This window comes from Sinohyriopsis cumingii, chromosome 16 (assembly GCF_028554795.1).
Source record: "Sinohyriopsis cumingii isolate HCF-2022 chromosome 16, ASM2855479v2, whole genome shotgun sequence".
NCBI lineage: Eukaryota > Metazoa > Mollusca > Bivalvia > Unionida > Unionidae > Sinohyriopsis > Sinohyriopsis cumingii.
The window spans coordinates 32,371,251-32,388,967 of record NC_142976.1 but is presented as its reverse complement, the minus strand read 5'-3'; the positions used below and the strand labels follow the sequence as shown (position 1 = coordinate 32,388,967).

Below are 17,717 nucleotides of genomic sequence, written 5' to 3'. Positions count from 1 at the left end.
CTGATTTAATTAAAGTAAGTTCATTAGTAAGAAAACATGAAACAGTCGTAGAGTGGTATAAATAAAGAAATGGTATAGTAAGAAAAGAATTTTAGATAAAAACAAGGCGAGTATTATCAAACCGGTTTGGTATAAGTAACAACCTTGTCCTGGGTGTCCTATTTAATGAAATATAAACCATATTTGAAAGGGCAAATGAAACTTTAATTCCTCCACCAATACATTTACTAAGTGGCTTTTCTTTCAGACACCATGACAAATACCAAGCAAATTACGCTGATAGTATCTATTGTCCTAGCTTGTCTGGCTGCTTGCCTGATTACGGTTATTGTACTAGTTATCCGATCAAGGAAACGTTTATGCAGAGGTATGTTATATTCACTCACTAAGTTCGTTTTACTTATTATTCACAAACTTTAAACATTCACCAATTAATAAAAAATACTTCAATATTTTTTAATTACGAAAGAGATTTCGACAATATATAAGTAAAGATAGACAGATCGATAGATACGGACTGCAGACAAATATATATATATATATATATATATATATATATATATATATATATATATATATATATATATATATATAAGTAGTTAATGGGGATCCTATAGGGTCTATGGGACTTATCATTAAAAATACCCTTGGGAACATATAGGGTCTATGTAAATTTAACATGGAGAAAAATCGTGGGAACATATAGGGTCTATGGGAATTAACATGGCCAAAAACCCTGGGACAATATAGGGTCTATGTAAATTTAACATGGCCAAAAACCCTTGGGACTGTATAGGGTCTATGTAAAATTGAAACAGGGAGGGTCTCTATTTTTAAAAAAATAAAAAAAACAAAATAAAAAAGGGTAGGCAATGAAAGGCTATCTCTTTTCGAGAAATATGGGGGGCCCTGAAAAGGGCCTTTGGGTTTTCTTCTTCTTCTTCTGCTTCTAATTTCTTCTTTTCCTCCACCAACTTCTTATTTTCTCACCTACATTCTTTTTCTTCTTTTTTTTCTCCTCCTCTTCTTTCTTCTCTTCCTCCTCTTCTTCTTTCTTCCTCTTCTCATTTTCTTCTTCTTTTTCAATTTTTTCGTTCCATTTTGTGACGATCGTCGATAAATACCTATGTATCTATAATCAGCTGAAATTCCTATGAAATCCCACTATCTATTTATAGCTCCAACTTGTGGGTTTTTCCTTTGGAAAATCCCACTATCTTTTTATAGCTTCAGCTTGAGTGACGTTCCTGTTTATGAATTCTAGTATATATGTATAGCTACAAAATGTGGAAATCCCCAAGTCGATATTTATAGTCTCGAAATTTCCAGCGTCAGTGACGTCACTGTACTGAACACTAGGGATAAATATCAACAGTGTTGCAAGTGGCTGACCTGAATACGCGCTACTGTAGGTAGGTAGGTAGAGTGTATCTGATAGGGATAAAGTGAGTTTTATACGGACAAACAGAGACCAATAGACACACACAACGTACGCGCGCAGACACACACACACACACACACACAAACACACACACACACACACACAACGTACGCGCGCCGACATACTCACACACACACACACATACTCACACACACACACACACACACATACTCACACACACACACACACACACACACACACAGAAACACACAACGTACGCGCGCAGACATACTCACACACACACATAAACACACACACTATAAAATAGATAAAATTAGTAACTACTTACAATATCAACTTCTGTGACGATCGTGGATAAATACCTATGTATCTATAATCAGCTGAAATTCCTATGAAATCCCACTATCTATTTATAGCTCCAACTTGTGGGTTTTTCCTTTGGAAAATCCCACTATCTTTTTATAGCCTCAGCTTGAGTGACGTTCCTGTTTATGAATTCTAGTATATATGTATAGCTACAAAATGTGGAAATCCCCAAGTCGATATTTATAGTCTCGAAATTTCCAGCGTCAGTGACGTCACTGTACTGAACACTAGGGATAAATATCAACAGTGTTGCAAGTGGCTGACCTGAATACGCGCTACTGCAGGTAGGTAGGTAGAGTGTATCTGATAGGGATAAAGTGAGTTTTATACGGACAAACAGAGACCAATACACACACCCACACAACGTACGCGCGCAGACACACACACACACACACACACACACACACATACACACATATACACACACACACACACATACAGAGGGAAGAGGAAAAAACAAACCCCAAATATACTATCAACACAGAAGGGAGATGATACAAACCCCAAATAAACTATCCACACAAACGTACGCGAACGCATACAAACACCAAATATACTATCAACACAGAGTGAAGAAGTAAAAGTTTTTTGAAAGCACCTAAGCCCTCACCTGCAATGACCAACTCTGCCAAACACCTACACCCCACCCCACCCCACCCCCCACTCCCAACACTACAAAACCCATTTAACCCGTTATTTTATGGCATCAGTGTGTGATTTAGGAAACATCAAGACACAAAATAATGGAGGAATAGACTGACTATTGTTTACCGACTTGCATGCCTAAAGAGCGTGCGTGAAGGAAAACATCCTTCCATTTCAATTCTAACTAAAACATGATCCAGAGGGATAGAGATAGGTGAAAGGGCACAATTTCATTAAGTGTGAGTAGAAAACAAAACACGCCATCCTTATTATACAATGTCAAGACCAAGAGACACTTACGTGTTCTTTCTGGTCTATTCTCTTTTAGAAGGTAGTATGAAATTTCACATCAGGGCCAACGCATCGGCTCACATTGTCAATTTTTCCATTTCCATGTCTTTACTGGCACAAGTTCTTCATCATCTTCAATTTCTTCTTCTTCTGAATCCCTCTTCTCTTTTTCGTCTTGTTTTTGTTTATTCTCTTTTCTCGTAGGGCACCCTGAATTCCAGTGTCCTTTCTCCTGACAACGATATTAGGTATCTTGACTTTTGTCTCTCTTTCTTAGACGAAGCAGGTATTCTGGAGACAAATACCCATTTACCTTTGCAGATATAGCAAACTTCATTAGCACTTACACACTTTCGTATGACTCTTATCAAATCAACGACCAAAAGAGTAAGTTTTGTTGCCACTTTCGCATGTGAATTATGCTTTCGTATGACTTTTAGCAAATATTTGACCAGCAGGTCGATCTGTGCTGACTCTTCCATCTTTGATCGTTTGAGAGCGGAATGAATACTCTGACGCTAAGACACTCTCCTTATATACAGAGACCTGCTGCGTATGAAACCTAGTCAAATGTAATTTTGCAATAAGATGAAACGATTTCATTGAGGAAGTAAAAGGCAATGATGTACCGTATCGCCTCACACAAAACCTGAAGTGTTAGTTCAAATCCGTGTCAGCGATTTCGAAGACGACATAACTGGGCTTTAATCAATGCTCTCCATTTCTGCCACAAAACCACGAGTCCTGATTCACGCCAAAAGAAATTTCGTTCGGTCCATAAAAAATAGTATCACATCTGAGAAACGCAAAAACGAACTTCCAGAAAACTGAGAACGACGGCTTACACCTACAACGTAAATGTATGAGTTCAAGTAGTGCGTAAAACTTAGTCAAATTAAATTTTTATAGTCAAGACGAAACGATCTCTTTTCGAAGAAGAAAGCAGACACCAAACGACAATGGCGATCCGTGTCACACAACACTTTTCAAAATGTGTATGATCAGAGGTTTATTTAGCGATCTGCACGGTTAAATTAAATGTTGATGTATTTTGCAATAAGACGGACACAATTTCCATGGGATCGCCCATGGTACGATTGTTCGTGCATTAGTTTAATTTTTAAAAATATTTTTTTATATAAATCGCCTATAGGATAGACCCAGTAAAGCATGGCCATTCTCGTCACTGTCTGAATAGCTACTCAAGTCAATTCGAAGCGAACGCGGTAAGAAAATAAGTATAGCCAATGAAATGGCTTACAACGGGTGATGCATTGTTTTGTTCTAGGACTGTGTGGCATAATAATCCCTATGTTCTTGCGTTGTTACCATTACAGTGCAGACACTGAAATGTGAACTTACAAGCCCTCTTTGTGTGTGTGTGTGTTGTACCATTTCCTCTTACCACATCAAAATACTGAGCGTCACAGTATTGGTTCGCGTTTTCAAGCTGACCATTTTTTTATATCTCACTTAAACATTTCGACATAAACACTCACATCGGTAGAATCAGAACAGACGTGTTACAGTATTGAGGGGCATGTTATCTTTTTTTTCAAACTAATAAATTTGGGGTTTGTATGAAGTAAAGAACCGAAAGTACAGTGAAACTCAAGGATGATGACCCAATCTGTCTGTCTATTGATGCATGTATTTACTTAAGAAGAAATATGACCTCTAAAACACAAAGAGATACGGCAAGCATGATTAGATTAAACACAACGATGTTTTTCCTTCACGCCTGTGTAATTTAGAGTTTCAATCGTCTTTGAACACAAACTTGGTCTCCTTTTGTAGGGCTTGAAATAATAAAAAAAAGCTGAAAAATCTTAAGCACTTTGCTATAGATAATTTCATCAACAGACTAAACAACATAAATACCGTTACAACAATAGAAAGCCTTAAATCTTCTATCAAAAAGAAATGCATGAAAAAAATTAAAGATTAACGATAACTAACCAATGAAACCGAATTTAACAAAGGCAATGACATGTGAAGAAATGCCTCTCACTTTGGAAAGGTAGGCGAATGTACTCTGTCATGCACCATCAACTTGAAAAAAATTATAAACAGAGAGAAACCTGAATTCAAAATTCAGTTGTTTTTTTTTTCTTCAAAATTATTTCGTTTCTTTTTTCTTTTTTTTGGAACAAATCTAAGCACTAATATAGAGTGGAAAAGGGAAAATGCACATACAAGCTTTGATATTTCTGAAAAAACGAGGGGATATTCCTAACGTTCATAACCACCTATATATGCTTGGACTTGTCTGTGACTTATCCACAAAACAAGATGTACATATTTCTGGTCAAGCTGCAAGTGTGTGCGTGTTTTTGAAAATGGTAAAAACTTGGATATACAATTTTCTCGTGACACTCATAAAGTGAAGAGTCTGTGCAAGTGTCAAAAGCCAAAGTCATATAAGTTTTGTATTTTGTACGGCTTGTAAAGATTTCCACTTTAGGAAATGTGAAGTATCACAAGTTATTATCACAAACAGAAGTGGAACATAGGGGCTTGCAAGAAAGAAAATAACCCAGACAGTTGGTGTCATCAAGAGTGTTAGAGACGGTACCCGAACTTGCTTGCTTGCTTACTTGAATTAAAGTGATTTTCGCTCTAATGGAGCATGTATCACTGGTTTAATAACGCACCGCGTGATTTTTAATTACTCCTGGGGAAGGAAAGAGAACTTCATCCCCCAGGCTTTTATGTACTCACAGACTATTTTTAAATTTAGCCACTCAGGTGTAGGACTAACTAGTCCTTAACAACCTGACTGAAAGGCTTTACACATGAGTGGGAATTGTCTCACCACACACTCATTTTTCTGTCCGAGCGTGGTAAAGGAGGAAAAAAGGTGCTCAGCAAGACAGCCATGGATGTTAAGTACTCACCAAAACGCTAACCCGTACTTATTTCAAATCAAGTCCTGTTTTTTTGCTAATCGACAATAATAAGTACCAATAATGTGTTAACCACCTGTGCAATTAGTTCAAATCTAACGAGTCTGTTAAATTTCCTAACATATCTGTCTAATATTAGTACTTAGTGTACATAAAAATAGCCATACTGATCTTATTTAAATTATTATGTCTAAGCGACATATACCAGTTTGGTCACTGTTAGGTTTAAAAAGTTAAGTTTGTTGCAGTGTTCCAATGGGTCAAGTTTGTTTCGAGAATAGTTTAGTCAACGAGGGATACCAAGCCAAATATGGTTCCCTATTTAATAAAAAGCAATCTTTTGGAGCCCTAAAAAAAGTCTGTTTTTTTCGGTTAGAAGGTAACACGTCTCTCTTTTGCTCTCACGTTCTTTCCCGCACTCCTAGTCACATGATTCTTGATATCAGGAAATGCGTAGCCATGATGGGCGGTAATGTAAGCAGCGGCATCTACCAGTTGACTGAGGGGGTATCCAGTGTAGGTTTGTCTGTAGAATTGGGGAAGAACTCTGACTCAAGCTGAGGCTATAAAAAGATAGTGGGATTTTCCAAAGGAAAAACCCACAAGTTGGAGCTATAAATAGATAGTGGGATTTCATAGGAATTTCAGCTGATTATAGATACATAGGTATTTATCCACGATCGTCACAGAAGTTGATATTGTAAGTAGTTACTAATTTTATCTATTTTATAGTGTGTGTGTTTATGTGTGTGTGTGTGAGTATGTCTGCGCGCGTACGTTGTGTGTTTCTGTGTGTGTGTGTGTGTGTGTGTGTGTGAGTGTGTGTGTGTGTGTGAGTATGTGTGTGTGTGTGAGTATGTCGGCGCGCGTACGTTGTGTGTGTGTGTGTGTGTGTTTGTGTGTGTGTGTGTGTGTGTGTGTGTCTGCGCGCGTACGTTGTGTGTGTCTATTGGTCTCTGTTTGTCCGTATAAAACTCACTTTATCCCTATCAGATACACTCTACCTACCTACCTACAGTAGCGCGTATTCAGGTCAGCCACTTGCAACACTGTTGATATTTATCCCTAGTGTTCAGTACAGTGACGTCACTGACGCTGGAAATTTCGAGACTATAAATATCGACTTGGGGATTTCCACATTTTGTAGCTATACATATATACTAGAATTCATAAACAGGAACGTCACTCAAGCTGAGGCTATAAAAAGATAGTGGGATTTTCCAAAGGAAAAACCCACAAGTTGGAGCTATAAATAGATAGTGGGATTTCATAGGAATTTCAGCTGATTATAGATACATAGGTATTTATCCACGATCGTCACAGAAGTTGATATTGTAAGTAGTTACTAATTTTATCTATTTTATAGTGTGTGTGTTTATGTGTGTGTGTGAGTATGTCTGCGCGCGTACGTTGTGTGTTTCTCTGTGTGTGTGTGTGTGTGTGTGTGAGTATGTGTGTGTGTGTGTGTGTTTGAGTATGTGTGTGTGTGTGTGAGTATGTCGGCGCGCGTACGTTGTGTGTGTGTGTGTGTGTGTGTTTGTGTGTGTGTGTCTGCGCGCGTACGTTGTGTGTGTCTATTGGTCTCTGTTTGTCCGTATAAAACTCACTTTATCCCTATCAGATACACTCTACCTACCTACCTACAGTAGCGCGTATTCAGGTCAGCCACTTGCAACACTGTTGATATTTATCCCTAGTGTTCAGTACAGTGACGTCACTGACGCTGGAAATTTCGAGACTATAAATATCGACTTGGGGATTTCCACATTTTGTAGCTATACATATATACTAGAATTCATAAACAGGAACGTCACTCAAGCTGAGGCTATAAAAAGATAGTGGGATTTTCCAAAGGAAAAACCCACAAGTTGGAGCTATAAATAGATAGTGGGATTTCATAGGAATTTCAGCTGATTATAGATACATAGGTATTTATCGACGATCGTCACAGAAGTTGATATTGTAAGTAGTTACTAATTTTATCTATTTTATAGTGTGTGTGTTTATGTGTGTGTGTGAGTATGTCTGCGCGCGTACGTTGTGTGTTTCTCTCTGTGTGTGTGAGTATGTGTGTGTGTGTGTGAGTATGTCGGCGCGCGTACGTTGTGTGTGTGTGTGTGTGTGTGTGTGTGTGTTTGTGTGTGTGTGTGTCTGCGCGCGTACGTTGTGTGTGTCTATTGGTCTCTGTTTGTCCGTATAAAACTCACTTTATCCCTATCAGATACACTCTACCTACCTACCTACAGTAGCGCGTATTCAGGTCAGCCACTTGCAACACTGTTGATATTTATCCCTAGTGTTCAGTACAGTGACGTCACTGACGCTGGAAATTTCGAGACTATAAATATCGACTTGGGGATTTCCACATTTTGTAGCTATACATATATACTAGAATTCATAAACAGGAACGTCACTCAAGCTGAGGCTATAAAAAGATAGTGGGATTTTCCAAAGGAAAAACCCACAAGTTGGAGCTATAAATAGATAGTGGGATTTCATAGGAATTTCAGCTGATTATAGATACATAGGTATTTATCGACGATCGTCACAAAATGGAACGAAAAAATTGAAAAAGAAGAAGAAAATGAGAAGAGGAAGAAAGAAGAAGAGGAGGAAGAGAAGAAAGAAGAGGAGGAGAAAAAAAAGAAGAAAAAGAGTGTAGGTGAGAAAATAAGAAGTTGGTGGAGGAAAAGAAGAAATTAGAAGCAGAAGAAGAAGAAGAAAACCCAAAGGCCCTTTTCAGGGCCCCCCATATTTCTCGAAAAGAGATAGCCTTTCATTGCCTACCCTTTTTTATTTTGTTTTTTTTATTTTTTTAAAAATAGAGACCCTCCCTGTTTCAATTTTACATAGACCCTATACAGTCCCAAGGGTTTTTGGCCATGTTAAATTTACATAGACCCTATATTGTCCCAGGGTTTTTGGCCATGTTAATTCTCATAGACCCTATATGTTCCCACGATTTTTCTCCATGTTAAATTTACATAGACCCTATATGTTCCCAAGGGTATTTTTAATGATAAGTCCCATAGACCCTATAGGATCCCCATTAACTACTTATATATATATATATATATATATACCATTAGTCTTAAAATAAGTAACACGAAAAAGTGAAAAGCAACAAGGTTTGTAAAATTGAAAATATAATTTATTTCTTTAAAATGCAAAGCGAAAATATTATTATAACTTACAGCATTGTAAATTAAATCATAATCTGTTCTAACATGTACTAAACGTTCTATCAATTCAAAACGTACTGAGTAATTCGAAATAATTCCAGTAGTATTCCGAATGATGTTCAGTACTATAATGATGTACCAACGGTCCAGGCGAATCTCTATGATACAATCCTCCAAATGTATCTTGAATGAATTCACAGCAATTCCGCAATATCTATGTCATCCAAAATATAGTTATATGAATATTAGAGCTCTGTATTTCCAACGAATGTGTATTAAATAAATTAATCCTCTCGATATAACTGCTCCAGCTGGAATACACATCATGTAACAAGACATCATTGGCTTAATGTTCTGTAGGTTTGTCTCTGCATTTAGACGGAACTTTTCGATACTCAAAACGTCCTCAATAACTTAATGTCTGTCTCTTTGTATGTCTTTAACAGACGGTTTATATTCTGTTTGGCACCGACCTGTGTCTTGGAACTGGGTGTTCGGTACTATCATTAAGAAGAAAAAAAAAACAGTACATTTTTTACAAATTTGCTATTCACGATTTGTCTAACCACTGTTGAATCGTTCCTTCGGAAACTTCTGTAGATAAAAAACAGTCAGAGTCGTTGCAGAGGTCAGCGAGATTGTCTACGACTCGTTAAACCAGGTTGAAAATAAACGAAAATAAACTATTAACTTGATCGCTAGTTAATCTGGAACGGCCACTAACAACCTTGTTTTTAGTTTATAATCGCTCACTAATGTTCAGAAACAACTTTGAAACTAAATCATTTATATTATAATATATTTCCGATTTGAAACGTAGAAAATCCATACTTGTTGTTTTGGTGATGTGTCATTTTTCATAGTAGTTAATGGGGATCCTATAGGGTCTATGGGACTTATCATTAAAAATACCCTTGGGAACATATAGGGTCTATGTAAATTTAACATGGAGAAAAATCGTGGGAACATATAGGGTCTATGAGAATTAACATGGCCAAAAACCCTGGGACAATATAGGGTCTATGTAAATTTAACATGGCCAAAAACCCTTGGGACTGTATAGGGTCTATGTAAAATTGAAACAGGGAGGGTCTCTATTTTTAAAAAAATAAAAAAAACAAAATAAAAAAGGGTAGGCAATGAAAGGCTATCTCTTTTCGAGAAATATGGGGGGCCCTGAAAAGGGCCTTTGGGTTTTCTTCTTCTTCTTCTGCTTCTAATTTCTTCTTTTCCTCCACCAACTTCTTATTTTCTCACCTACACTCTTTTTCTTCTTTTTTTTCTCCTCCTCTTCTTTCTTCTCTTCCTCCTCTTCTTCTTTCTTCCTCTTCTCATTTTCTTCTTCTTTTTCAATTTTTTCGTTCCATTTTGTGACGATCGTCGATAAATACCTATGTATCTATAATCAGCTGAAATTCCTATGAAATCCCACTATCTATTTATAGCTCCAACTTGTGGGTTTTTCCTTTGGAAAATCCCACTATCTTTTTATAGCCTCAGCTTGAGTGACGTTCCTGTTTATGAATTCTAGTATATATGTATAGCTACAAAATGTGGAAATCCCCAAGTCGATATTTATAGTCTCGAAATTTCCAGCGTCAGTGACGTCACTGTACTGAACACTAGGGATAAATATCAACAGTGTTGCAAGTGGCTGACCTGAATACGCGCTACTGTAGGTAGGTAGGTAGAGTGTATCTGATAGGGATAAAGTGAGTTTTATACGGACAAACAGAGACCAATAGACACACACAACGTACGCGCGCAGACACACACACACACAAACACACACACACACACACACACACACACACACACACACACAACGTACGCGCGCCGACATACTCACACACACACACACATACTCACACACACAGAGAGAAACACACAACGTACGCGCGCAGACATACTCACACACACACATAAACACACACACTATAAAATAGATAAAATTAGTAACTACTTACAATATCAACTTCTGTGACGATCGTGGATAAATACCTATGTATCTATAATCAGCTGAAATTCCTATGAAATCCCACTATCTATTTATAGCTCCAACTTGTGGGTTTTTCCTTTGGAAAATCCCACTATCTTTTTATAGCCTCAGCTTGAGTGACGTTCCTGTTTATGAATTCTAGTATATATGTATAGCTACAAAATGTGGAAATCCCCAAGTCGATATTTATAGTCTCGAAATTTCCAGCGTCAGTGACGTCACTGTACTGAACACTAGGGATAAATATCAACAGTGTTGCAAGTGGCTGACCTGAATACGCGCTACTGTAGGTAGGTAGGTAGAGTGCATCTGATAGGGATAAAGTGAGTTTTATACGGACAAACAGAGACCAATAGACACACACAACGTACGCGCGCAGACACACACACACAAACACACACACACACACACACACAACGTACGCGCGCCGACATACTCACACACACACACACACTCAAACACACACACACACACACATACTCACACACACACACACACACACAGAGAAACACACAACGTACGCGCGCAGACATACTCACACACACACATAAACACACACACTATAAAATAGATAAAATTAGTAACTACTTACAATATCAACTTCTGTGACGATCGTGGATAAATACCTATGTATCTATAATCAGCTGAAATTCCTATGAAATCCCACTATCTATTTATAGCTCCAACTTGTGGGTTTTTCCTTTGGAAAATCCCACTATCTTTTTATAGCCTCAGCTTGAGTGACGTTCCTGTTTATGAATTCTAGTATATATGTATAGCTACAAAATGTGGAAATCCCCAAGTCGATATTTATAGTCTCGAAATTTCCAGCGTCAGTGACGTCACTGTACTGAACACTAGGGATAAATATCAACAGTGTTGCAAGTGGCTGACCTGAATACGCGCTACTGTAGGTAGGTAGGTAGAGTGTATCTGATAGGGATAAAGTGAGTTTTATACGGACAAACAGAGACCAATAGACACACACAACGTACGCGCGCAGACACACACACACACACACACACAAACACACACACACACACACACAACGTACGCGCGCCGACATACTCACACACACACACACACATACTCACACACACACACACACTCACACACACACACACACACACACACAGAAACACACAACGTACGCGCGCAGACATACTCACACACACACACATAAACACACACACTATAAAATAGATAAAATTAGTAACTACTTACAATATCAACTTCTGTGACGATCGTGGATAAATACCTATGTATCTATAATCAGCTGAAATTCCTATGAAATCCCACTATCTATTTATAGCTCCAACTTGTGGGTTTTTCCTTTGGAAAATCCCACTATCTTTTTATAGCCTCAGCTTGAGTCAGAGTTCTTCCCCAATTCTACAGACAAACCTACACTGGATACCCCCTCAGTCAACTGGTAGATGCCGCTGCTTACATTACCGCCCATCATGGCTACGCATTTCCTGATATCAAGAATCATGTGACTAGGAGTGCGGGAAAGAACGTGAGAGCAAAAGAGAGACGTGTTACCTTCTAACCGAAAAAAACAGACTTTTTTTAGGGCTCCAAAAGATTGCTTTTTATTAAATAGGGAACCATATTTGGCTTGGTATCCCTCGTTGACTAAACTATTCTCGAAACAAACTTGACCCATTGGAACACTGCAACAAACTTAACTTTTTAAACCTAACAGTGACCAAACTGGTATATGTCGCTTAGACATAATAATTTAAATAAGATCAGTATGGCTATTTTTATGTACACTAAGTACTAATATTAGACAGATATGTTAGGAAATTTAACAGACTCGTTAGATTTGAACTAATTGCACAGGTGGTTAACACATTATTGGTACTTATTATTGTCGATTAGCAAAAAAACAGGACTTGATTTGAAATAAGTACGGGTTAGCGTTTTGGTGAGTACTTAACATCCATGGCTGTCTTGCTGAGCACCTTTTTTCCTCCTTTACCACGCTCGGACAGAAAAATGAGTGTGTGGTGAGACAATTCCCACTCATGTGTAAAGCCTTTCAGTCAGGTTGTTAAGGACTAGTTAGTCCTACACCTGAGTGGCTAAATTTAAAAATAGTCTGTGAGTACATAAAAGCCTGGGGGATGAAGTTCTCTTTCCTTCCCCAGGAGTAATTAAAAATCACGCGGTGCGTTATTAAACCAGTGATACATGCTCCATTAGAGCGAAAATCACTTTAATTCAAGTAAGCAAGCAAGCAAGTTCGGGTACCGTCTCTAACACTCTTGATGACACCAACTGTCTGGGTTATTTTCTTTCTTGCAAGCCCCTATGTTCCACTTCTGTTTGTGATAATAACTTGTGATACTTCACATTTCCTAAAGTGGAAATCTTTACAAGCCGTACAAAATACAAAACTTATATGACTTTGGCTTTTGACACTTGCACAGACTCTTCACTTTATGAGTGTCACGAGAAAATTGTATATCCAAGTTTTTACCATTTTCAAAAACACGCACACACTTGCAGCTTGACCAGAAATATGTACATCTTGTTTTGTGGATAAGTCACAGACAAGTCCAAGCATATATAGGTGGTTATGAACGTTAGGAATATCCCCTCGTTTTTTCAGAAATATCAAAGCTTGTATGTGCATTTTCCCTTTTCCACTCTATATTAGTGCTTAGATTTGTTCCAAAAAAAAGAAAAAAGAAACGAAATAATTTTGAAGAAAAAAAAAACAACTGAATTTTGAATTCAGGTTTCTCTCTGTTTATAATTTTTTTCAAGTTGATGGTGCATGACAGAGTACATTCGCCTACCTTTCCAAAGTGAGAGGCATTTCTTCACATGTCATTGCCTTTGTTAAATTCGGTTTCATTGGTTAGTTATCGTTAATCTTTAATTTTTTTCATGCATTTCTTTTTGATAGAAGATTTAAGGCTTTCTATTGTTGTAACGGTATTTATGTTGTTTAGTCTGTTGATGAAATTATCTATAGCAAAGTGCTTAAGATTTTTCAGCTTTTTTTTATTATTTCAAGCCCTACAAAAGGAGACCAAGTTTGTGTTCAAAGACGATTGAAACTCTAAATTACACAGGCGTGAAGGAAAAACATCGTTGTGTTTAATCTAATCATGCTTGCCGTATCTCTTTGTGTTTTAGAGGTCATATTTCTTCTTAAGTAAATACATGCATCAATAGACAGACAGATTGGGTCATCATCCTTGAGTTTCACTGTACTTTCGGTTCTTTACTTCATACAAACCCCAAATTTATTAGTTTGAAAAAAAAGATAACATGCCCCTCAATACTGTAACACGTCTGTTCTGATTCTACCGATGTGAGTGTTTATGTCGAAATGTTTAAGTGAGATATAAAAAAATGGTCAGCTTGAAAACGCGAACCAATACTGTGACGCTCAGTATTTTGATGTGGTAAGAGGAAATGGTACAACACACACACACACAAAGAGGGCTTGTAAGTTCACATTTCAGTGTCTGCACTGTAATGGTAACAACGCAAGAACATAGGGATTATTATGCCACACAGTCCTAGAACAAAACAATGCATCACCCGTTGTAAGCCATTTCATTGGCTATACTTATTTTCTTACCGCGTTCGCTTCGAATTGACTTGAGTAGCTATTCAGACAGTGACGAGAATGGCCATGCTTTACTGGGTCTATCCTATAGGCGATTTATATAAAAAAATATTTTTAAAAATTAAACTAATGCACGAACAATCGTACCATGGGCGATCCCATGGAAATTGTGTCCGTCTTATTGCAAAATACATCAACATTTAATTTAACCGTGCAGATCGCTAAATAAACCTCTGATCATACACATTTTGAAAAGTGTTGTGTGACACGGATCGCCATTGTCGTTTGGTGTCTGCTTTCTTCTTCGAAAAGAGATCGTTTCGTCTTGACTATAAAAATTTAATTTGACTAAGTTTTACGCACTACTTGAACTCATACATTTACGTTGTAGGTGTAAGCCGTCGTTCTCAGTTTTCTGGAAGTTCGTTTTTGCGTTTCTCAGATGTGATACTATTTTTTATGGACCGAACGAAATTTCTTTTGGCGTGAATCAGGACTCGTGGTTTTGTGGCAGAAATGGAGAGCATTGATTAAAGCCCAGTTATGTCGTCTTCGAAATCGCTGACACGGATTTGAACTAACACTTCAGGTTTTGTGTGAGGCGATACGGTACATCATTGCCTTTTACTTCCTCAATGAAATCGTTTCATCTTATTGCAAAATTACATTTGACTAGGTTTCATACGCAGCAGGTCTCTGTATATAAGGAGAGTGTCTTAGCGTCAGAGTATTCATTCCGCTCTCAAACGATCAAAGATGGAAGAGTCAGCACAGATCGACCTGCTGGTCAAATATTTGCTAAAAGTCATACGAAAGCATAATTCACATGCGAAAGTGGCAACAAAACTTACTCTTTTGGTCGTTGATTTGATAAGAGTCATACGAAAGTGTGTAAGTGCTAATGAAGTTTGCTATATCTGCAAAGGTAAATGGGTATTTGTCTCCAGAATACCTGCTTCGTCTAAGAAAGAGAGACAAAAGTCAAGATACCTAATATCGTTGTCAGGAGAAAGGACACTGGAATTCAGGGTGCCCTACGAGAAAAGAGAATAAACAAAAACAAGACGAAAAAGAGAAGAGGGATTCAGAAGAAGAAGAAATTGAAGATGATGAAGAACTTGTGCCAGTAAAGACATGGAAATGGAAAAATTGACAATGTGAGCCGATGCGTTGGCCCTGATGTGAAATTTCATACTACCTTCTAAAAGAGAATAGACCAGAAAGAACACGTAAGTGTCTCTTGGTCTTGACATTGTATAATAAGGATGGCGTGTTTTGTTTTCTACTCACACTTAATGAAATTGTGCCCTTTCACCTATCTCTATCCCTCTGGATCATGTTTTAGTTAGAATTGAAATGGAAGGATGTTTTCCTTCACGCACGCTCTTTAGGCATGCAAGTCGGTAAACAATAGTCAGTCTATTCCTCCATTATTTTGTGTCTTGATGTTTCCTAAATCACACACTGATGCCATAAAATAACGGGTTAAATGGGTTTTGTAGTGTTGGGAGTGGGGGGTGGGGTGGGGTGGGGTGTAGGTGTTTGGCAGAGTTGGTCATTGCAGGTGAGGGCTTAGGTGCTTTCAAAAAACTTTTACTTCTTCACTCTGTGTTGATAGTATATTTGGTGTTTGTATGCGTTCGCGTACGTTTGTGTGGATAGTTTATTTGGGGTTTGTATCATCTCCCTTCTGTGTTGATAGTATATTTGGGGTTTGTTTTTTCCTCTTCCCTCTGTATGTGTGTGTGTGTGTGTATATGTGTGTATGTGTGTGTGTGTGTGTGTGTGTGTGTCTGCGCGCGTACGTTGTGTGGGTGTGTGTATTGGTCTCTGTTTGTCCGTATAAAACTCACTTTATCCCTATCAGATACACTCTACCTACCTACCTGCAGTAGCGCGTATTCAGGTCAGCCACTTGCAACACTGTTGATATTTATCCCTAGTGTTCAGTACAGTGACGTCACTGACGCTGGAAATTTCGAGACTATAAATATCGACTTGGGGATTTCCACATTTTGTAGCTATACATATATACTAGAATTCATAAACAGGAACGTCACTCAAGCTGAGGCTATAAAAAGATAGTGGGATTTTCCAAAGGAAAAACCCACAAGTTGGAGCTATAAATAGATAGTGGGATTTCATAGGAATTTCAGCTGATTATAGATACATAGGTATTTATCCACGATCGTCACAGAAGTTGATATTGTAAGTAGTTACTAATTTTATCTATTTTATAGTGTGTGTGTTTATGTGTGTGTGTGAGTATGTCTGCGCGCGTACGTTGTGTGTTTCTGTGTGTGTGTGTGTGTGTGTGTGTGTGTGAGTATGTGTGTGTGTGTGTGTGTGTGAGTATGTGTGTGTGTGTGTGAGTATGTCGGCGCGCGTACGTTGTGTGTGTGTGTGTGTGTGTGTTTGTGTGTGTGTGTGTGTGTGTGTCTGCGCGCGTACGTTGTGTGTGTCTATTGGTCTCTGTTTGTCCGTATAAAACTCACTTTATCCCTATCAGATACACTCTACCTACCTACCTACAGTAGCGCGTATTCAGGTCAGCCACTTGCAACACTGTTGATATTTATCCCTAGTGTTCAGTACAGTGACGTCACTGACGCTGGAAATTTCGAGACTATAAATATCGACTTGGGGATTTCCACATTTTGTAGCTATACATATATACTAGAATTCATAAACAGGAACGTCACTCAAGCTGAAGCTATAAAAAGATAGTGGGATTTTCCAAAGGAAAAACCCACAAGTTGGAGCTATAAATAGATAGTGGGATTTCATAGGAATTTCAGCTGATTATAGATACATAGGTATTTATCGACGATCGTCACAAAATGGAACGAAAAAATTGAAAAAGAAGAAGAAAATGAGAAGAGGATGAAAGAAGAAGAGGAGGAAGAGAAGAAAGAAGAGGAGGAGAAAAAAAAGAAGAAAAAGAATGTAGGTGAGAAAATAAGAAGTTGGTGGAGGAAAAGAAGAAATTAGAAGCAGAAGAAGAAGAAGAAAACCCAAAGGCCCTTTTCAGGGCCCCCCATATTTCTCGAAAAGAGATAGCCTTTCATTGCCTACCCTTTTTTATTTTGTTTTTTTTATTTTTTTAAAAATAGAGACCCTCCCTGTTTCAATTTTACATAGACCCTATACAGTCCCAAGGGTTTTTGGCCATGTTAAATTTACATAGACCCTATATTGTCCCAGGGTTTTTGGCCATGTTAATTCCCATAGACCCTATATGTTCCCACGATTTTTCTCCATGTTAAATTTACATAGACCCTATATGTTCCCAAGGGTATTTTTAATGATAAGTCCCATAGACCCTATAGGATCC

At 37.9% G+C, this 17,717-nt stretch overlaps 1 protein-coding gene across 1 annotated transcript in view; it reads left to right on the top strand.

The window, feature by feature from the left end:
- The window catches only part of LOC149780165 (uncharacterized), a 110,964-nt gene that overhangs the window by 43,816 nt on the left and 49,431 nt on the right, over window positions 1-17,717 (top strand). Inside the window, exon 16 of the mRNA XM_089936913.1 lies at window positions 248-367. Coding sequence (XP_089793039.1) covers window positions 248-367 — 120 coding nt within the window. The remainder of the gene's footprint in view (window positions 1-247; window positions 368-17,717) is intronic.